At 36.5% G+C, this 22,542-nt stretch overlaps 1 protein-coding gene across 4 annotated transcripts in view; it reads left to right on the top strand.

Annotated features, from left to right (window-relative positions):
* ATP2B1 (ATPase plasma membrane Ca2+ transporting 1) overlaps positions 1-22,542 on the top strand; it is a 61,110-nt gene that overhangs the window by 22,937 nt on the left and 15,631 nt on the right. For all 4 annotated transcript variants that reach the window (XM_066319260.1, XM_066319261.1, XM_066319262.1 and 1 more), the window contains exons 2-12: positions 3,358-3,769; positions 8,569-8,766; positions 9,593-9,847; positions 9,928-10,053; positions 10,437-10,580; positions 13,387-13,425; positions 13,803-13,964; positions 15,304-15,518; positions 16,677-16,919; positions 19,225-19,466; positions 22,140-22,377. In XM_066319260.1, the coding sequence (XP_066175357.1) occupies positions 3,565-3,769; positions 8,569-8,766; positions 9,593-9,847; positions 9,928-10,053; positions 10,437-10,580; positions 13,387-13,425; positions 13,803-13,964; positions 15,304-15,518; positions 16,677-16,919; positions 19,225-19,466; positions 22,140-22,377 (2,067 nt within the window). In that variant the 5' untranslated portion in view covers positions 3,358-3,564. The remainder of the gene's footprint in view (positions 1-3,357; positions 3,770-8,568; positions 8,767-9,592; positions 9,848-9,927; positions 10,054-10,436; positions 10,581-13,386; positions 13,426-13,802; positions 13,965-15,303; positions 15,519-16,676; positions 16,920-19,224; positions 19,467-22,139; positions 22,378-22,542) is intronic.

Genomic DNA, 22,542 nt, shown 5'->3' with positions numbered 1-22,542 from the left:
GCTGGTATTATAATGTGCCTTTGCAGTTCAAGATTTTAGTCACTTGAATGTGAAAGAGAATAGCTTTTGAAGTTATTCCTAGTCTCAGTGATATAAAGGGATAAACAAAGTGTCAGTGATAAAGGATTATCCAAAATTTGATGTGTCTAATAAATGATAAACATCATAATAATTTTGTATGCAGCAGGACACTGCTGGACACTAACACAAAACTTCAACTGAATTAAACTTTAAATAGGTGGGAACTTCAGCAGTGGTGTATAAATGAGTTTTAGTTTTATAACTGTTTCTTGAATTTAAAATTTGAGATATTAACAGATTAGAAGTTTGAGGTGAGTTGCTTTAAACTATGGTGCTTCAGAGCTCATGCTATTCAGTTATTTCAAATGGCTGATGCAATAAGTGAGAAATGAAACACTGGTCAAAACAAATAAAATATTTCATTAGTTGTGAAGATAAATACTGTTAGATAATCTTTGTAGCTTTAAAATCCACTTCCTTTTATGCTACTAAATTTCAGTCTTAATAGTTTCATTATGCATTGCCACTAATGTTAGAAAAGTGAACTCTTGGAACTTGCTGTAACAGGAACTGATCGAATGTTGCAAGGTTTTACTTAAAAACTGCATTAAGGATATTTCTTTAAGAAAGTTTCTTTGCTGATTCCTACAGAAACATCTGTGTTAAACTAAGTCTATCCTGTGACTGTAAAACAAGAAGCTATTGAGCTATTGTGTTCTCTGTTGAAATGTCTGGCACAAATGGACTACTGAAGCAGATCCTGATTTTGTGTAAAAATTGATAATGTTTAATCAAGTTTTTATCATTTGGAGCAACATTGCACTTGCTCAGTGTTCAGAATTTGAAGTCTTCATACTGTTCATTTCAAATTTCCACAGTTCTTTGCTAACATGGATGTACCAAATAGTTTGTATCACTACTAGATCTGATTGGTAGAACTGCACTGTTTTTGTAGTTAATGCATGCTTATTGAATTTGCCTGTGAACCCTAAGGGTCCATTGGTATGTTGGGTACGGCAGCACTTAGAGCATATGAGAACCCCTTTCAGTATAAACTTATTAATAATCTGGATTATTATTCATTAGTAAAAATAGATATAGATGTATAGAGAGGCTAGAACTGGAGCACAAAGCACACTGAGTTATGACCAAGCAGAGTTACTGCCCTTAGGTACAGTTGCATATGAAGCCTAGATTTGTCCACTCTATGCATATATATGGGGAGAGAAAGTCTTACAACGTTTTGATGACAAGTGAACAGTGACTAGAGCTGTAGCTTTTCCTATCCTTTTCTTTTGGATTTGGGTGTATTTGGGCATTAAGTACAGGGCTCCTGCTAGAGGCTTGAACAGAGCTTTTCTTAATTAAAATTGAATCAAGTTTGATGTAATTGGTTGTGGGGCCTTCTGCTTGGTCTATTTTTGCCTAATTAGCAGCTGCAGCATCTTCTCCATAGCTATACAAACTCATTTGCCTGATCTGCTTCTTGTTATACTGTCATAGCTTATGATTAGATGCCAGCTGATAAATCCTCCTAGGCTACCAGCTGGACAACAACATCCAGCTTTTGGGCATTAGATAACAATGTGGTGTGTCTTTGAAGAAAACTCTTTCATACATGGTTTGCATGAAATTCCTCACTTGCAGGATACTCCAACAGAACTCATTAGAGTCTTAATCAAAACTACATCCTAGCATGCAGGCTAGCATCATCATCATGGACTCTTCAACTGTTGCAATATTTTCTTGCAAGTAACAGAGAAAACATAAAAGATTTTTAATTAATTTTTACATTAAGAACTTTTTTTTTATGCAATAGGATGTTGCAAATTTTATGAACGTGAATATTGATTGCTGTATGCTTTTTGTTACTCTCTGGAAAACAGCCATGGACAGTGGTTTTCTCAGAATCTCCTGTGACAGGAAGAGCAGTTGCAGTTGTAGAAGTTGTAGGTCTGCCAGAGATGGGCCTGTCACTTGTGGTCAGGTGACATCAGTTTGGGGGCTTACAGTGCAAGTGAAGTACTGTGACATGGTGCTTTAAATTTGATATAGCTGCAACTGATTATTTCCAGAGCAGAAATTTGAGTCTTTCCTGGAATCAAGACCTTAAATTTCTGAAAGTTGGGTGGTTATGCCTTTACTTCAACATAGACTCAGCAGTTCAGACAAACAGTCCTCTAACCTGTCAGGGAAGTAGCTAAAATTTTTTTGTTTGCTGATACTTTGCCTTCGTATTTTTGTCTTTGCTAGGAATATCACACCTGAGGGTCTTGTTGACCTGGAAGTGTCCAAGTTATTGTTCATCTGAGCCTGGCAGTCATGCTTTGTGGGGGAATATGTTGTTACACATGCTCATTGCACTCCATTGTGCCAATAAAACTGACTCACATGATCAGACATCTGGTTTTGGCACACAGCATGTCTTCACACAGGCATGAGGAGTTTGTGTGTGCACTGCACTGTTGTGTAGCTACATGTGTATGTGCAAGATGTGTCAGCTGAGCAGGGGTTATGTATAGAATGCCTGTGCAAGTTCAGAGTCCCGTGGCTAGATGATAATCTCTCAGCTACAATGCACTGATCATCAGACTGCTCTGGGGAACTGCTCTCAGTCTCCTCACCCCTTCTGTAGAAAGGTGGTGGTGTGCAATTTTCCCCTCTCTTCAAAGAATTAAACAGAGATGCTGTGCAAGGCTGCAGTTGTGATGAAGTGGGCTGGAGCAGGGCTAAAACTGTATGGGCATGAAAAATTTATTAAAAGCTAGGTCTGCCTGAAGATATAATCCTACTTAGAATACAAAAGTACTTCATGTGTGGGCTAGCTTAGTGCTGAAGTTGTTTATCTTGAGATTTGCACAAATGAATTAATGGGAACACAAAAATGCTTGCTCTTCCCAAACTCTGAGGTGAGAGCGTCATTGGAAAGCGGGGACTTTTAATTTGAGCATATTCTTTCCCCATGTGACATCACTTGTGGATGCTGCAAGCTCCATTTCCCTGGAAACAGATTTAATTTTAGGTATTTTAAAGGTTGCTGCTTGATGATAAACCATATGGACATATGAAGGAAAATGCCAGTGTTAAAGGCAACAGTTGTTACAAAGTTAATGATTTAAGGAAATCCAATAATGCATGGTTGTTTTGAGATTGGAAACGTCCTTTTTATTCCCCTTTCTTCCTTGTCACTCTTGCCTGTGGAATGCAAACTAAAAACATTATAGAAAATTTAAAAAGGAAATTGTTCTGTAACCTCAGTAATAGAGTGTTGTCTTACAATAGATTTCAGTGTAACTCTTATGTAACTGAATGTGTATTTATTTATTCTCTCCCTAGACTGTACATGCCTTTTGGCTTTGGGGAACAGAACGCACCATGGGACAACCTCAAAGATCTCTCTCCAGACGGGCTCTCTTGCTTGGGTGATGTGTCTGCTCTCCTGACTGTCTTCATACCCAAAGGATTTATTTTCCTTTTGGAAATATTTTAAATTGAAATTTTGTTCCTTACTGGAAACCGCCTACGCTAAAGACTGCATGCATCATGGGTGACATGGCAAACAACTCGGTTGCATATAGCAGCGTAAAAAACGCTGTAAAAGAAGCTAATCATGGAGATTTTGGAGTTACTCTTGCAGAACTCCGTTCTCTTATGGAACTTCGAGCTGCAGATGCACTGCATAAAATACAGGAATGCTATGGTGATGTACATGGCATCTGTACAAAGTTGAAAACTTCACCAAATGAAGGTAAGTAAATTTTAACACTTATTGAGGAAACTCCATTTAGGAAAAACCTTAGTCAGCAAACTGGTTTTTTTAATAGAACAAAGTCTGTAAAAGCATTTTAGTTGCCATAACAAAATATTGCTTCTTGTTCTTTTAAGACAGAATTATTCCATGGTAATAAGTAAGCAAGAGGTTTTTTTGGTTGGTCTAACTGCATGTGAGATGTTGTATTAATGAAGTTGCTCTTGGAACAAAGTTTATTGATGTAGATAAATACTCACATATGAAATAGCAATGCAACATAGCAGTGTTCAGCTCACTGTGAAAGCACCAGTTTTCTGAATAGTTCACATGACCTATAGTTCACAATTCAGATCATGCTGTTGTTGAGCCCAAGGTTTTAATAATCTAATTAGGGCTTATTAATGCTTCTGTGTGGCTACCTAGTTGTTGGATTTGCTAATGCAGCAATTTTAAAAACTGATTACATGTTTTCTGTTTGTGCTATGTTGAATTCTTAATAGCAGGATCTAGTTTTTAAATCTGCAGTATTTCCGTGTTTCATTTGAGCCATGCAAAATAAGTATCAATATAACTTGAAGCATTAACGGGTACTCTTAGTGGAAGGTTTGCAAAGTGATTACATGACCTTATTCCCTAGAAACAAGCTTATGGAGTCTTTATCATGTTGTACTTAGTGGCTTTCTGTAAAGTGTAGCTACACGATGTTTTTGCTATCTAGAGTTATTACTGCAAGAGATTTAACAATTGTGAAAAAATAACCTAAATAAATTTATGAAGTCTCCTTAAGAACCTTCCAGAAGTTGTCCTTAAGACCTGGCTTTTTCTTACTGCTTTCTTCCAATGTAAATGAAAGCTATTAAGTGTATTTGTTAATATATCTATCTACATACTGTAGTACTTGCAGTAAACTGTACTTAAATAAAAAACTGTAAAAACATTAACTGAAACTTATTGAGAAGTCCTGCTGTTGAGCAATTGAGAATTACCAAAATCAAGATTTTGGCAAATTGTCGTGTCTCTGCATTTAAGGACTCACGTAGATTTTTAACCAATGTGGTGTCATGTTAGTGGCAGTAAAGTATCTGCTGTCTTAATCCTGGAGAGCCGTTGCTTTCTGTTCTTCAGAAATGCTATGGAAAGATTTGTCTTCTTGGACCAAGAACAGCCTACTAATACCGTAAGGTACCTCTGGGTACATCTGCATTTAGCATGTTTTGGCTTGATCTGCTTTTGAGGCCAGACTCCTGATTTCTAAACTCCTGAAATTACCAGTTTATGAACTGGGTTCCTCTTACCAAACTGAAAGCAGCCAGCTGACATGGCTGAACTACCAGTGAATGAGAGTAGACCAATTTCAGGATGAAGAAGTTTGTAAAACTTGATGAATACAAACTTCTGTTCCTTGGCAGTTGTCAAGTACAGTGCATGTGTGTGAAGCACTGTAGTGTATAAGCAGTGTAACACATCTCAGAAGCAAAAGACTCTCGTTACCCTGTTGACCTGTTGCATAGTATTGAAAGGCAGTTTCCTTTCTCAATGAAAAGAGATGTAGTTTTCTACAACTGGAAATTGAAATGAGAGTTGAATTCTGTTGTACAGTGATCTGCAAGGCTGAAGGTCCATTATTACTGCAAGCTAGGTGGGTGTACCACTTAACACAGCCTTGATGCAGTAAGCACCAAATACCTCTTATATATACTGCAGGATTCAATTTGTCTCTTAATGTAACAAACATACAGGTTAACACAAGGGAGTGATGACTGTCAGCACACTAAAACTCAAGGGTTGGATGCCCTTTCCTGAAGGTTGATTGTCCTATACTGAGGGTGAATAATCAAGGCCTTTCACTTTCAAAAAGATTTGACATTTAGATGTACACTGTAATCAGTTACAGTGACTCAATAAAAGGAGAGCATCTTTTTTTATGTGTGAGAGAAGCTCATAACACACCAAAGACTCAACAGCTGAACATTGTTAACAGGCTCAGAAAAGGTTAATTGAGTTAAGTTAGAGCAGCATCCAACAGAGGTGTCATTTTGTCTCTAAACCACATGAAATTTTAGAGAATCAGCCTTTCTGTCAGGTAACCTGCTCTAAACTTTCTGGAGGTAGTACTGGAGAGCTCTTGTAAAGGTAGAATTAAGTCTCCACTTTTGTCAAATTCAAATCATAAGTATAGAAAGGGAGGCAGTGCTAATGGAAAAAAGTCTAGGGAAGCTCTTGCAGAAAACTGTTATGCCTTATGCTAATCCTAGCTTTCCAAAACCTTATGTGTATACCTGCAAGGCCCTGTGACATTTCCCCATATCAGATGCTTTCTTTATGACATGACACTCCACTATATAATTACCAGTGGCTTCACAGGAAAAGTACAGGTAGTTCTGACATAGTACACAGTGGATGAGTTCATCTTGTTCCATTTCTTGCTGTCAAGTTGTTGACAATATAAGGCAATGTCTGTTTTCAGGCAAAATTTTGATTAAACTTACCTGATTTGAAATGGGAACAGTCCTTTGTCAGTATTACTTTAAAACGGACACTGTGCAGACTTTACTGCTTGCCTGTATACAAATGTGCAAAATGAATGTTTAGATATATCATATGAAATACATAGCTATCATATATAAAGATATGAAAGATATATCTTTAGTAGCAGAAGTCTGTCTTACATTCTGGACAGATACAGATATTTCTAATAAAATTTGAATAAGAATCATTAACTAGTCCCTTGGCTAATATTTTTTAAACTCAACACCAAATAACGTAAATTACTCTGGTTAAGACACATAATGAAGAATGGCAGTAGTTTTGACCTCAGGACTGTAGAAATTTCCAGCTGCGTGGTAAACTGCAAGTTCAGTAATGGTGCATGGTGTATTATAGCATATACTAAAAATACAAATGGTTTTTCTTTGCTAGGCTTATTTACTAATCTTCACTAAGTGGTTCTGAGAGTAGCTTGACTTTATAGAGCCTCATTTGGAAACACTTTTCATTCTTCAAAGAACTTTGCTGTATACTTCCGATGTTCTGCACTGTAGTACCCTTGCGAAGGGAGGAAGAAAGTGATGCTGATAACATGATGTAAATAAATTTCCAAACTCTGCCGTGTTAAAGGAATAGAGAAGTAATATATTTTGCAAAATAGCAATATGGCCCAGCCTTTTGGAATGACCGCGCTGTAAAGATCCTGTAATGTATAGCTTGATTTTGAAAATAGTGCAGTGCTCCTTGCAGTGCTCCTTGAGTTGAGAGTGAAAGTAAGCACCTTAAAGCTTGAGCTGCAAGAAGTGTAAGGTTTTGGCTAATGAGTACAATTGCTCCTTCAAAGACATGAATTCAAGGTGAATCGAAGTCTGTTAGAATAAATGTAATTTATCATATACACAGAGTATGTTTAATTCATTTCACTTCTGAAACGATCTGCACGTAGTTTGCGATTCAGTTAAGTGATTCCATAGCAGCTGTTAGCATTTAAAATTGAGCTTTGCAGTTCAGTAGCCTTTGCAAAGTGTCTTGAAATATGTGATGATTCTATGTCTGTTAGAGGTGTTAAATACCCCTCCCCCTTATTATGAAAGCCAGCTGCAGTGGCTACTGTTCTTATTTATTACCTAGTATGTTTGCAACACCTTAATCAATAAGCAGTTGGGTTAGCTACTAAAAAAATTGCTACTAAGAAAATAGTTGTCTTTAAACTGGTGCTGATCATAACCTTGGGGTCAATATGATTGAAATATCCAGACCTTTGCTCTGAATGTGCCTTGAAGTTTAGCAATTTTGATTTGAAAAACGAGCTCGTAGCTTAATTCTGAATGGTGGGTTAGTCGGCTGGAAACTTTTAGAAGAGTAAGAGGAGTAGCCAGGAGGTATGCTCACGGAAGACCTTGAGTGCTTGACCTTGCACTGAAAATACTTGCTATTCCTTTATTTTTAAGATCTTGGCAAGCCCATGAAGCATGCTGTAGCTTTTCCTGTAGGCCCCTCACTCTTGTCTGCTAGTGTCCTTTAGGAAGGTAAAAGAATTGGGACAGAGGAGGACTCAAATGTGCCATATAAGAAAGAAGATGGGTGCAAAACTGAGGTGACTGACCTGGCAATAGTGCTAACCTGGGCTCTCTCTGTGTGAGAGGAGATAGAAAGCAAATGAAGCTTCGAAAGAGCAAATAACTACCACCACTCCAGGTGGAAGCAGCATCATAAATCTTTTCTTCATGATGCCTGCAGAGCTTCAACAACTTTTAATAGTATCTTATATAATAATTAATATTGAAATACAATAATTATAATAGTTACATTTTTAATTATAATCAACATCTCATTATAAATGTTACGTTACTTTTAGGATCCTAGGATGTTGTCTCTGAATACAGAATCCCTACACTGGGAACCAGAGCTGCCTTCACGGGCTGTGGTCTTGCTAAAGCTTTATGGTGCTACTCAGTCTCAATAGTAGTAACTCTACTAATGATCTTGTCTTGCAAACTTGTTTACTTTGAACAAAGGTATGTGTGTTATTATTACTCTGTTCCTATGTCATATTAAGTGACATATTAAGCAGGTAGACCATCAACTTTATTTTGGCAAGGTGAGAATTGTGAGATATAGCTGGCCTTTCTATAGTGACTCTGATTTAAGGGTATTACTTATGTAATAATGTTTGAGATGTGGCTTTTTTGGTATTGTTACTGAAATATGTAGTGGGACTTGATTCCATGAGTGGGAAACTTGAGTCACTTCTAATATGAGGGTGAAATGTGTGCAAGTGTCACTAACTTTGTCTTATTGTTAAATAGGTTTAAGTGGAAATCCAGCAGATATAGAAAGGAGAGAAGCAGTTTTTGGGAAGAACTTTATACCTCCTAAAAAGCCAAAAACATTTCTTCAGTTAGTATGGGAAGCACTACAGGACGTTACACTAATTATATTAGAAATTGCAGCCGTAGTATCCTTGGGCCTTTCTTTTTACCAGCCTCCAGGAGGAAATGAATCATGTAAGTAAACTTCCTAATAAGCAGGCATCTACTTTTATTATACTGTTGCCTTTTCGTGGTTCAACATGCTTCTACTCTAAATCTGATGGGAGACAGTAAGTCAGTGGAAAAGCAGCTTATTGTTCCTTATTGAGAGCACATTACTAAAACTCTAGGTTGCCTTAAAAGGGCAACATGAGATTGCCTTGGTCATGATCTGGTATTATTCTGACCAAAGGTAAATTGCAAGTAGCAGGAGCAAGGACTTATTTGAAATCTAGTCTTTGTGCAAGTGGGGTTTTTTTTAGCTTTGCCTCAAATATTTAAGCAATTTATAATTTGCAGTCATGGGCTTTCTTTGGAGAGTCAACAAGTGTTGAATTTTCCTTGATTTATGATATGACACTGGTAACTTCAGAATTTAGTAAATGAAACTATACTTATACTTTTAAACAGAAAATAAAGGGATTGGGACTTCATTAAACTGAATTTCTGCTGTGATATCTGGTTTGTTAAGACAAATGTAAAGTGGGATATGTTGACAAAGCAGAATGTTGTTTACCAGTCTGGCATTCTTATGCCATCATTTAACAAAATAAGGACAGGTAACTTTCTCTATATCAACTTCCCTTTTGTTCAGGTAAGCAGGGTGGTTTAACTTCCTCAAGTTGCTCTAGCTTTCAGGTTCTTTAGCTTCTTTGTGTGTTACCCTTATGGAAATAAAGGTAAAATTGCAAAGAAGGCTAGTATGGAAAATGTTTAGCAACTATAAGTTTTTTGTTTGCCAAAATTTCATTGTTGAAATATCTTTGTGAACTTTCTTAAATCTAAAACCTGTTTTCTGCAGTATGTGGATCAGTAAATGTTGGTGAAGAAGAGGAGGAATCTGAAGCAGGTTGGATTGAAGGAGCAGCAATCCTCCTATCTGTAGTTTGTGTGGTATTAGTAACAGCTTTCAATGACTGGAGTAAAGAGAAACAATTTCGGGGATTGCAGAGCCGTATTGAACAAGAACAGAAATTCACAGTCATCAGAGGTGGCCAAGTCATCCAAATACCAGTAGCTGACATAATTGTTGGAGATATTGCACAAGTGAAATATGGTAAACATATTTTTAAAGTTGAACTTTCTTTGATTTTTAAAAAAGGAACTGCAGTCAACAAACCCAGTGATCTCTCGTAGGTGACCTTTTACCGGCTGATGGTGTACTCATCCAAGGAAATGACCTCAAAATTGATGAAAGCTCACTGACTGGGGAATCTGATCATGTTAAGAAATCTCTGGACAGAGATCCTATGCTGCTGTCAGGTGAGTAGCATTTGATAATTTTTGAATGAAGTAGTTTGTTTCTGTGGCAAGCTGGTTATTTAAAATTCTGAGGCTAAAACTAGAAATTTTTTTTTTTTTTTTGTCTAGGTTGACTCCTAGAACTATCCCAAATCAGTCCAACAAGTACAAAACTTTGTTGGCGTGATCAGACCTATAAAACTGACAAACATTTTGTGTAATTGCTTATGAGTTTACTTTCGAGATAGCTTTGGCAGTTAAAGCTTTAGGAGAGCACATTCGTGCATATACACAGCTCATCGTTTCTCCAAAATCAAGTTTAAAAGATTATTTCCTCCAAGTACTTGTGTGCTCTGCCATATAACTGCTCATGTCTCAGTGGAAAACCCAATTCAATCTTTCAGGTACACACGTGATGGAAGGCTCTGGAAGAATGGTGGTTACTGCTGTAGGTGTCAACTCTCAGACTGGAATCATCTTTACTTTACTTGGGGCTGGAGGAGATGAAGAGGAGAAGGAGAAGGAAAAAGAAAAGAAGGAAAAGAAAAGTAGGCACATTAATCTTAAATACCTTAGTGGAAGAGTGGGGATGGTGGTGAACTTTTGAATATTAGTGGATAAAAACATGTTCCGGTCACCCAAAGCCAGAAAGCTTTTATAAAAACACATGCCTTCTCTAGGTTTCACAGGAAAAACCACTTAGGTCCAGTGACCTGGGAGTGCACCACTACTAATAACTCTTGTCACATGGAATTTAGTTAAACTTCAGATCTCATTGATCAGTCAGAGTTTGGAAAGTTTACAATTCCTAACCAGGCATACATACCATGTATAAATAGTTAAACTTTCATCTTGTAACTTCAAGGTATATTGATGTCTAATAGCAAATTGTTTATGGAAAACAAGTAATTTTGAAGTTCAGCCTGATAAGTACCTAGTTCTACATTTCACAGATAGAAAATGCCCCTTATACAGAATTCTTCTATAACACTTGAAGGGGAGAAGCTTAGGTCTTTCATACTGCTGAGCTTGTGAATGACTTAAACAAATATGACTGATTTTGATTTAAAAATGACATTTTCTGTGGCAATTTGAGTGGCATTTCCACCACTCCATTTCTGCAGAGCTGAAATTTTAATGCTCAGAGATGTACAGAGGGCAAATTCTGCACAGCACTTTCCTGTAACTTAGTCTTTTGGAAGGATGGGGGGCTTGTAACTGAGCATATTTTGGAGCCCTTTCTGTGAGGCATGAAATGTCTTCTTTATTATAAGGTCACCTATCCAACTTTAGTCTTTATCCTGAGAATCAAAGCTTAAAAATGCTAAGCAGTGATGTTTCAATAGTACTGCTCACAAGGCATGTTTAGCCCTGAGCTTCGCAGTGAAAATTTTTCATGAAGCCATTACGAAGTCTTCTGGATGGGACTAAGTCTGAGGCTTTTTTGTACTAGGACCAAAACTTAATTTATAAAGCAAAGTATACTATTTTTTATCAGAGGGTACAAAACAATGGAAAATTCACAGAGAAATGTGTTTTAAGCTTCTCAGAGACCTTCAAACTCAATAGGCAATTGCTAAAATGTGTGCTCTGTGCAGAAATTTGAATTGAAGCTTTTTTGTCTTGTCTTAACCCAGAAATACTTAACTATTCTGACCCTTCTTGAAACTTGAAAATAACCAGTGAGTTTCTTTATAAGTACAAAAAGATTTGTTATGGCAAAATGAAAGTTCTAAGTTAGTTTCAAGCTCAAGCATGATAGCAAAAAGGAAAAGCTGACGTGCAACACTTGCAGTCATTAGTGTGAAACAGTTGCCGTCCTGTGCTCTTCGCCTTACAGTGGAAGGAGAAAGAAACAACAGTACCAGCTGCCATAGGAGATACTGAGAGGATTATAGCTTTTATTAATATTCTGCCAGTGTTTATTATTCTAAAAGCAGAAGTCTCTTTGACAAGTACTGTTTTGGTGTATCCTAGGACCCGAACACTTGTGGGTTTTTTTTAGTCTCCCAGGATAGACAGCTTCCTCTTTCCCTTAAGTTAGGTGCCTAATAAGATTCTCCTTGATAAAACTCAGGTTAAACTAAATTAACTTCTCTGTGAATGTTAAGGAGATTAAAGGGACTATATTTAGCTGGCTGTGTATGGCATGATTCAGAGTGAAAGCAAATATATGTACAAGAAATTACAAGTAACTCAAATGTAGAACTTCACTGTTGAAAGAGGAAGAGGAGAACTAGAGGGAACAAATACAAAATTAGGAAACAGTGATAAGTTCTTAAGAAGTCTGAGGTGGCATGTTCTGGAGAAAGTGAAAAGGCTTTTTTTCCCCTGTTCACTGTTGTGAGAATGCTGGGAAGGATCTTATGTATAGAAATCAGACTGTCTATATTAATGGTATACTGGAGATATTAAATGTCATGCCAGACAGACTGCTTGATAACTCTGATTTTCTTCTACTTGAGTACTCTTGTAAATTTTGAACTATATAACCTTAGGACAAAAACTTGGCGAATTACCAGTAATACTGAAAATGTTTGTGTTTTGTTTTAAGTTCCTCAATTTTGTGCTTTCATTTCAGGTTATAACAAACAGTAATTATAACCCTTGCTTTCTCTACTTAGAAATAAGGTTTGTCACTTGCTAGCCCCCCAAAACAACAAGTGATTTGTTGGTCTTCCAATTACCTTTAATATTTCACTTGTTAAATTCATTAATTATTTCACTGTGTTTCTTTATGATCTCTTGAGTCATATTCTGAACACAGGTAGGAGTGATATTTTATTATGAACTTGAGCTATTTTCACAGAGGTATGTTGTCTCCAGATTATGCTTATGTTTGTGTAAATAGGGTTAGCATAGATCCAGTAATCCAGTGCTGTACTTCTGCTAAGCTTTGCTGTGGATTTATGAATATTTTATACTACTGTAGCTTCTGCAATGTTGTACAAAACAAAAGCACTGATTCTCAAAGTGAAGCACTGCAATTTATTTACAGAGGTAGTCAGGTAGAAGTTATTGGTGGCAAGTATTGGAAGAACACAGCAAGACGGAGGCCACCAGAATGACTTAATTGTCATTAATATCTTACCTAGAAAACCGTGTCAGGAAGTCTTTTGTAAAGCTTTCCTCACAAGCCATAAGTGTCAGTACCAGTAATTTGTACAAACTTAACCATGCTAGACATTGCAGCAGTCTTGTATGGGAAAAGTGAATTCCAAAATGTGCTGTGAGCTGACTTACATGTTTTACTTTTTTTTAAATGCAGTTTCTTGTTTATTACATGAAAACATAAATAAAATAATGAATTCTGCACAGCTATCTTAAAACACAACTTATTTCCTTCTCTGACAGGTAAAAAGCAAGATGGAGCCGTTGAAAATCGTAACAAAGGTAAATGCAGGTTCTCTGATTCTTTCTTGCAAGTCTTCGTCTTTTAGGAGTGTAGGTGATGAATACAGACTTTCCTATAAAAATGTGTATTGAATCCTTAGATCCAAAGTGCTTGTGGTAAAGATGGCTTAAGTGAATCTGCCCAAAACAAATGTTTCACTGAACCTGATATTCTATCACCTATGCACAACGCACTTCTTTAAGCATTCATGTGTAGTATGGCCTCTCTGGATACAAAATAATACTCAGTGCTATTGTATTTAGTGCAGCTGTGTATTCAGCTTTTTAGGTATTCTTGATTTGGAAGCCTCGCCAATGACTAAACTTTTTAAAAAAAAATTTTAACAGATTTAAACAATTTTTTTAAAATCGTCTAGCTAAAGCTCAGGATGGCGCAGCCATGGAAATGCAACCACTGAAGAGTGAGGACGGTGGAGATGGAGATGAGAAAGACAAGAAGAAAGCAAACTTGCCAAAGAAAGAAAAGTCAGTTCTCCAAGGCAAACTCACAAAGCTCGCAGTTCAGATTGGCAAAGCAGGTACAGTGTCTCCTTATGTTGATTTCATGCTAAAAAAAGTCGGAACGTGCATAGTTTTTGAAGAGATAAAATAATCAAACCACTCAAGGCTGACTACTTAAGTGCAAAATTCTAATACGTGGAAGTATGCCCTGTTGTGCTTGAGTATGCTGATGGGCCTCTCAGGCTATGACATGTGGATGGCTTTTATTTTTCTTTATTTAAATAGATTCAGGCTTTCAAGTGCCAGCTTCTAGGAGGGAAAATTCCAGCTTCATGACATTGGACAGCTGTTACAAAAAATCTTTTTAAGTTAGATATAGCATCTAGCAATGTACCAAGAGAACTGTAAGTTGAGTTAAGTCTAGAAAATGTGGTGCAGTCAATGAGGTTATCTCTAGTACTTTCAGAGGTCTAGAATTATCCACTTAACATATGCCTATGCATAATATTTTTATTGACTTCCTACTTTTCTACCAGCTAATATTCAGCTGCCTTGTCAAAATATTTGGTAGATTGTTGCTGCTTGGAAGTAGGCTAAAACAACAGTGAAATTCAGTATAAAATTTAGGTTATATTTTCTAGTGTGTAGTGGTTTAATTCAAATATTTCAGGATTTATTTTGGTCCATGTAGAATTGTTGGTAGGTTTAGGCTGGAAGGAATTTCAAGAAGACTTGTAGCCCAGCCCACAGCTCAAGAAGGGCTGATTTTATTATTTATGTCATTAGAGAGTTGCAGCCTGAAATGGAACAATGAAACTTCTAGCTGTAACACTGTGCGGTTGTGTATGGCAATATTCATTTTTCAGTGAGATTAATAAATTTCATTACATGTTTACTGTAAACTTCTGTCCTTGTCAAAGATCATTTTTTTCATATCATCCAAGAGGTTTTGTTTTCCTTTATGTAGCTTTTGACCCATTGTAGTTCCCCACACAGCCTTAATACTCAGCTAGTTCATGCATGGATTTTCCTGTCCTCCTGCTCTGAGACCGCACTGACTCACTCTGCTAAATCAGTCAGCATCAAATTGGTGAAGGCTTCTGATTTTTTTCACTTCTTATTCTGCTTAGTCAATTGACTTTACATATTGGTCTGTCCTGTTACTAATTAGCTCCATGCTTTGCAATTGAATTGGAGAAAAAAAATCTAGGAATTTCTATGTGAAATGCATGAGGAAATACTTGCATTGGAAGCTGGAATGCCTCTGAGAACTACCTCAATGTTTTGATGTGCCTGTTTGAAACCCTAGTTCTAAACTAGCCTGTATAAAGGCAGAAGTATTTGCATGTATCGACAGTCTGTATTGCCAAATATTTGAGATAATTTCTTAAAACTGCTTATTCTCTTTTTAACAAGGTTTGTTGATGTCTGCGATCACAGTCATTATCCTTGTGTTATATTTTGTAATTGATACCTTCTGGGTTCAGAAGAGACCTTGGCTTGCTGAATGTACCCCAATTTATATTCAGTATTTTGTGAAGTTCTTCATTATTGGAGTTACAGTCTTGGTGGTGGCGGTACCAGAAGGTCTTCCACTTGCAGTCACTATATCTCTGGCTTACTCTGTTAAGGTAAGTGGGTAGAGGGCAAATAAATTTTTTTTAGGTAGATGGGTGTATTCATCAGCTGTTAAATGCAAACTGAGTTATACATATACATATAGCAGACTGTGAAGAATCTTATCTTGTTTTCTGAACTGCATAAGAATTCTCCTGCAATACTTTTCTTCATCATTGAATGAATACACATGGACAAGAACAGTGAGCATTGCTAGCCTGTTGTCACTAGCTAAAGATGAATGGGTTCAGTATGTAGCATTTGCTTACAATAAACAGATGCTCTAGAGATTGTAAATGACAAACTTTTCTGTAAATCTGAACTTCTAGCTATCTGATGTGTTGAACAACTGCTATGAAAACTTCCAGACTGTTTTAAAGACTGAATAGTGTAAAGCATTTTGTTTTCTGCTTATTATACAGCACGTTTTTTAACTTAACCTCTTTGTGTTCTTAATTTTCTCACTGCATCAGCATGCTGATTGTTTATCTAAAATCTAATTGTAAAGATGATAGGTGCTTAGGCTGTATTCTAAATTCATAACTTACAGCACTTACTGGTAGTGGCCTTATTGTATTATATGAAATTCATCTTTCTCTTAAAGGTGAAAATACTATACAAGCATAGTATATTGTTAAAGAAAGAATTTAAAGTGATATTTAGGCTATAGAACTCATGTAACCCTCACTGTTTTAGTTGAAACATTAGACTCCCACTTACATTTGACTATAAGTCTGAATCTAGGACCTTTAAAAGCTGTATTATCTGATTTTCAGATAGATCAAATTAGTTGTATTAGACTTTTCTTGTAAGCAGAAACAATTTTTAAACATTGTGTCTGGTAAAGCTCAAACCTTACTTCTTCTCCATTTCTAAATATCACCATAAACTCTTTGCTCCTAACAGTCTGAATAGTATCAATAGCCAGTGTGACATGCAAGTACATGAAATTGAGACTGTCTTTATGTACCTTGTTCAAAATGAAGTTTACTGTAACATCATAGACTTAGACGAATCTATACAGAAAGTGGTAGCTGCAAGTTCTTCCTCTGAAATATGCCAGATGATTTAATGTTTTCTGAAAGTGCTGTGTAGGACTGGGCCCCATAAATGAAAATTTCTGAAGTGAAGTAATGGTCATGGATTGCTGTCAACTGTTTTTATTTCCTTAGAAAATGATGAAAGATAATAACTTGGTGAGACATCTGGATGCATGTGAAACTATGGGCAATGCAACAGCTATTTGCTCAGATAAAACAGGAACATTGACTATGAACAGAATGACAGTGGTCCAAGCCTACATAAATGAAAAACATTATAAAAAAATTCCAGAACCAGAAGCTATTCCAGAGAAAACTATGGCTTATCTTGTGACAGGAATTTCTGTTAATTGTGCTTATACTTCCAAAATACTGGTAAGTGGATTTCTTCATTCCAGTCAAGATAACTGAGTGGCTTTCGCGAAAGATGAAAATTGTCTGATGGCCAAAAGCAGTTTTCAAGTGTAAATGTGTGGCACAATGCAGGGTAAGGTATTTTGTACCTGCTGTAAATTGCTCAACCATTCATTTGAAACTCAATGGGGAAAAAATAGCTTATTTCAGTTAGAAGTGATGATAAAAGATAAAATCTCAACATTATTTCCTTACAAGTTTGCAATTGTTTGTTTTTAAAAGTGGGGCTGTTTACTCCACTTGAAGAGTGTCTTGGCTGGATTTGTGCACAACTTAAAAATAAACATTAAACAATTAATATTTAAGAGTAGTACATTAAATAAAATAAAATGAAAAAATGTACCTACGGGTAAGGAACTGAATGTGTTTTTATTCTAGATACTGCCATATAAATTTGTAAGTTTTAGAATGGTAACATATTTGACAAAGTCTTGTTTAAAACTTGCAAAATGTTTTGAAATGAAAGACTAATGGACTGCTACACATTTTAAATAGTGGATTATTTAACGCTTTGTGTGCATTATTTTACAAAACTCTAAATATAGCTTCCTTGATTTAGTTATCCAACATGTTTTCTAACCTCCTTTTTTTAGGAGTAGGATTTAGGAAATGAATTAGCATTTCAAGATTTTGTAGAAGCCTCCACTTTGTTCACAAATGGCAGTGAAAACTCAGTTCAAAAGCTACTTATCAGCCAATAAAAATTGTATGTCTGCAAGAATTTCTACAATAGCAGTACTTAAGGCAGCACATAAAGTTTGACAGCACTGATTTCTCTTAAACAAGATAGAAATGTTGTAACGAGTTACAGCATGGGAGGAGTTTCACAGTCTGTTTTCTAAAGCTCTTTCTGTGTCCAGCAAAAGGTAGCTGTATATAAACTGACCAAGTCCCTTATTGCTACAGTTTTAACTGAATTACATCCACTGCAGTAGAGTTAGTCTGCTCTACAGAATCAGAGCGGGCTGAAGGGAACCCCTTGTCCACTCCTCCTGATGAAAGCAGAGTCAGCCACAGCACATTGCTCAGGGCACCCCCTCAGGATTTTAGAATCTCAAATGACGGGACACTGCAACCTTTGGGCAGTGTGATAAGTATTTGATCACACTTAGAGTAAAAGGGGTTTCCTTATATTAAAATGGAGTTTCAAAAGCTTCATTTTGTATGTATTCCCTGGTGTCCTCTAGGAAGTCTGCCTAAACAGTCCATACCATTGTTCTAACCACCTGCCTTATTCCGGCATTTAATACACGCCAAAATTTTTTCCCAGTTTTGTCTTCTTACTGAACAGTCCTAGCCCTTTCAGCTCATCCTCATCTGTCAGGTGCTTGAGTCTCTGTATTATCTTTGTGTGCCATGGATACACTTACTCCTAGATGTTGATATCTCTCATACTGGGGCACCCTGAACTGGATGTCTTAAACTGCACATTAAAAATAAATGAGTGTGAGTATTCAGTACAGCCAAATTCAAAGTCTTGCAGCTCTGAACAATGGAAATGGACTTATGATTAATGTAGTTCAGCTCTAGCTACCTGAGACAGACAGATTTAGTATGCGCTTCTCCCTGTTTTGCTGCAAAAAACACTGCAGTGTTATAAGTATAGTTCAAATATTTGAGAGAAATACTTCTTCACTTATAGGACTAGTATGTGCATATCCCACATTATTGAGATAAGAAACTTTTTCTGGTATTAAGGGATTGGAAACTTGTTTCTGAACTCTTTCCAGTTAAATAGGCCATGGCCTGGAAAACAGAACTTATAGTGAGACTTAAGAAGCTTAAAGATTTAGTTTGTTCAAAAGAAGGCTAACAGGTGATGTGGTCATCATCTAAGTCATTGAAGAATTATTACAGGAGGGGATACTTTAATTTAGCGGAAATAATGCCATTTAGCTTGCTAAAGTGAATATATATGAACTTATCTGTACTTTAAAAATCAAAATAATTGTTCAGGATCTCCACCCAGTTGATCAGATAAATATTTAAAGTAATGGAAAATGTCTTTTAGAAAGGTCATGTTGGGATTGATATGAACTTAATGGGTGATTTCTGAAGGATTGAAAGATCCTAAATAGGTACAGAAGTTACTTTAAAAAAGCAGCAGTATTTTTTTAAGTCATGGCTAATAGGAATTTATAAAGTCATTACTAAAAAAAGGAAACCTCCCCATCCCAGAACTAAGCTTGTCCTTCCTTGTTTTCTATGTGCTGTGCTTCAGTGGTTTATAAGTTAACGTAATCAATGATCATTCTTCTTCTTGCAGCCTCCTGAAAAAGAAGGTGGCCTACCACGTCATGTTGGAAATAAAACTGAATGTGCCTTGCTGGGATTGCTCTTGGATTTAAAACGTGATTATCAGGACGTAAGAAATGAGATACCAGAAGAGGATTTGTACAAAGTGTACACCTTCAACTCTGTTAGAAAATCGATGAGTACTGTGTTAAAAAACTCTGATGGCAGTTTCCGGATATTCAGTAAAGGTGCCTCTGAGATAGTTCTTAAAAAGTAAGAGCAATTACTATTGTGATTCAACACTTAAATTTGGCTAAATGTTGTGATAGGTGGGAAGACTGACTACAGTGCTAAACAACATTGTGACACACTGTCTGTGAAATACTTGTCTCTCTAATAGCAGATAGGTGCAGCAGTCCTATACCCTTGTGACTGCAGCTTCACAGCTTTTCTTCTTCATTTATTTGACTTTCTACACTAACATGGGCCATTAGCACTTTGGTTACTTTACTTGAAGCACTCCCAGCCCTACCCCTTAAAACAAAAAAATCAAAAGGAAGACATGATCGTCATGCTTTAGTTAAACTATTTTACTTTTAGATGTGGTTGATCAAAATGCTCACCTACCTTCTAGTAAAGTCCTATCAGTTGATATGCCTAAATTCCAGGGAGGGCTTGTACTTTTGAAGAGTCATATCTTTTAGCATATTACTGCTTAGACTGTGCAACTTCCTGTTCAACTTGATTATTTTAACAGGAAGTTGAACTTGGATGTTCGAGCAACTTGAGGAGTTTTAATATGACAAAGCAATTGTTTCCTTATCCATCTGCCCACCTATGAAGGATTTATTAGAATGAGATTAGACTTAGTGAGTGATTAGGCACCACTGGGACAAACCTTTGTAGATGTGAAGTCAGCTGTGGTAACTCTTAACTAGATGAGGGGAGACGTCAAACATGTATGCTTCATGTTCTCTAGGAACAGCAGTTGGTAGCCAGGCCCGTTTTGGTTCTAATGTCACACTGTTTAGCACATAGATTATATTCATCAGTTAAATTTACTTTTTTTGCTTGTTAATTAATCTCCAAAACATTATCTAGAAAAGTACTAATGTACTAAAGAAAAAATATGAACTATTCCTTCTCAACTTTTTTGCGTAGAACAAAATGTCAGTCTTGGGAGGACTCTTGTTCCTCTTGATATGGAACTTAATTTTTTTTTTTCTAGATTTTAAGCCAAACCTTATCAATTAATAGATTTGCCTATATTCACATTACTTCCATCTTCTGTGATATTTTCTAACTTACAGTATTGCACAACTGACCTGTAGAAGTCACTAGAACTCAGTAATACCAGACTCATGGTGGTCCACTTGACTTAATAATTGAAATAAGAAAATAAATAATAAGGGCATTTGGCAAAGAACAAGAAAACCTAGACTGATTTGAATATTATAGGAATAGTGTCCAAATAGGAAACTACTTCAGAGTATGCACTGAATAGGACAAAGATTTAGCCATCATAAGCTGCTTGCTATGAAGCACTTGTAATCTGGTTTGTCAGTTGTGCTGCTCTTTCTCTCTTATAACATATGTAACTACACTTGAATACTGAAACTTGGACATAAGCATTTATAAGACACAAATGAGTCACTAGTAAGTGTAGAAGAAATGCTGATACCGTTGCAAGTAGAGCACTTTATTCTTATCACTTAGTCAAATATTTGAAGTGAGTTTCAGTGTGGTCTTTGCATAGAACTCATGTGTGTTTAGTCATTTTGGAATGTTTGAATTTGTCACCAGCCTTACGATTGCAGCTAACTCTAGATACCTTTAATGATTGCTGACATTTGAACAGATAAGTAAAATCAGAAAATTCACATAGGCTTCCAATTATGATATGAATTTTGAAGCCCTTCATTTTTATTTTCTCTGCAAGGTGGAAACTTTTAGGGAATTCCCTAAAGCCTTGGACTGTGCACTTAACTGTAACACTTGTCATCTTTGCAGGTCTGCAAGGTCTGAACTTAATATTTAATGAAAGTAATTAATTCCTTCTTTTTATTTTTCCTTGGTGCAGTATTGATACTAATTTGTAAAACAGATGCATAATGGTGTTACTTTATGGCAAAACTTTGTGAAGAACACATGAGCAAGATTAAATTTCTTGTTCAAAATCATTGGTAGTGTCATATTCATGACATCAGTATTGGTAAAGTACATATGCTGTCTGTGAAATCAGTGGTATTTCGGCATGAAGAAACATAACTAAGAGCATGTATTGAAATGCTAGAGTGCATAGTAGTGAATCTAGTCTCCTATACAAGCATTTTAATCAGTTTCAATATTTGTTTTTAATTTAATGTTTCACATTGCCCCACATACCAGATGCTCTCTGAATTCTCTGCGTTTAGACTGGAGGGGAAGGGTTGCAAGCATTTTTTGTTCTTAAGGGTAGCAGTACCTGAAATTGCTTATAGTGCTGTAAGTTTAGTGCTTGCAGCTGTTCAAGCAGCACATGTGTCTTCTGAAAGTGTACTTATTTCTGAGACTCTATGGCTGTTAACAAGGTGGGATTATTTTGTTGAGCTTGAAGCTGGATTGCCTGATGCAACCGGTGCAGACACCAATCTCTTTACAAACAATGGAGAAAGGGATACTTCTGGGAGGTAGCTGATGTTTGTATGTGAAATTCATCGGGCATTACTTTCATCCTAGCATGACTGGCTCAAATAACTTTCTACGGACATTATGTTTATCAACAAAAGAAATAAAGTGCATTTGGAGAAGATTACTGCAGCGATATCACTACTGGCTTTTTGTGCCAGTGTGTGTGAGTCTAGTGAAAACACAGCTTACTGAAACTTATTGGAGATGACTAATAAGCTAAAGAGTGGATTGAACTTCTGGTTAAAATTTGATAACTTTTTAAACCTTTCATTCTAGGTGCTTCAAAATACTGAGTGCTAATGGAGAACCAAAGGTATTTAGACCTAGGGACCGCGATGATATTGTGAAAACTGTAATTGAGCCAATGGCTTCTGAAGGCCTCAGAACCATCTGCCTGGCATTCAGAGACTTCCCAGCAGGAGAGCCTGAGCCAGAGTGGGACAATGAAAATGATATTGTTACTGGTCTGACATGCATTGCTGTTGTTGGGATTGAAGATCCTGTGAGACCTGAGGTAAGGTCACCAGCTAAGCTGCAGTGGTTCTGTTACACGGGATTCATGTTTTTCATGCAGAGTACAAGAAACTGAACTGCTATTGTATGCCTTAAGCATAGTTAATAAATGAAAATCTAATTTCTTGAAGGAAAAGTTAATGGAGCTATAAGAGCAGATTAAAAC

This window comes from Sylvia atricapilla, chromosome 5, assembly GCF_009819655.1.
Source record: "Sylvia atricapilla isolate bSylAtr1 chromosome 5, bSylAtr1.pri, whole genome shotgun sequence".
Lineage (NCBI taxonomy): Eukaryota > Metazoa > Chordata > Aves > Passeriformes > Sylviidae > Sylvia > Sylvia atricapilla.
Note: the sequence above shows the minus strand (reverse complement) of the source record. Positions and strands in the feature narration are given on the sequence as shown.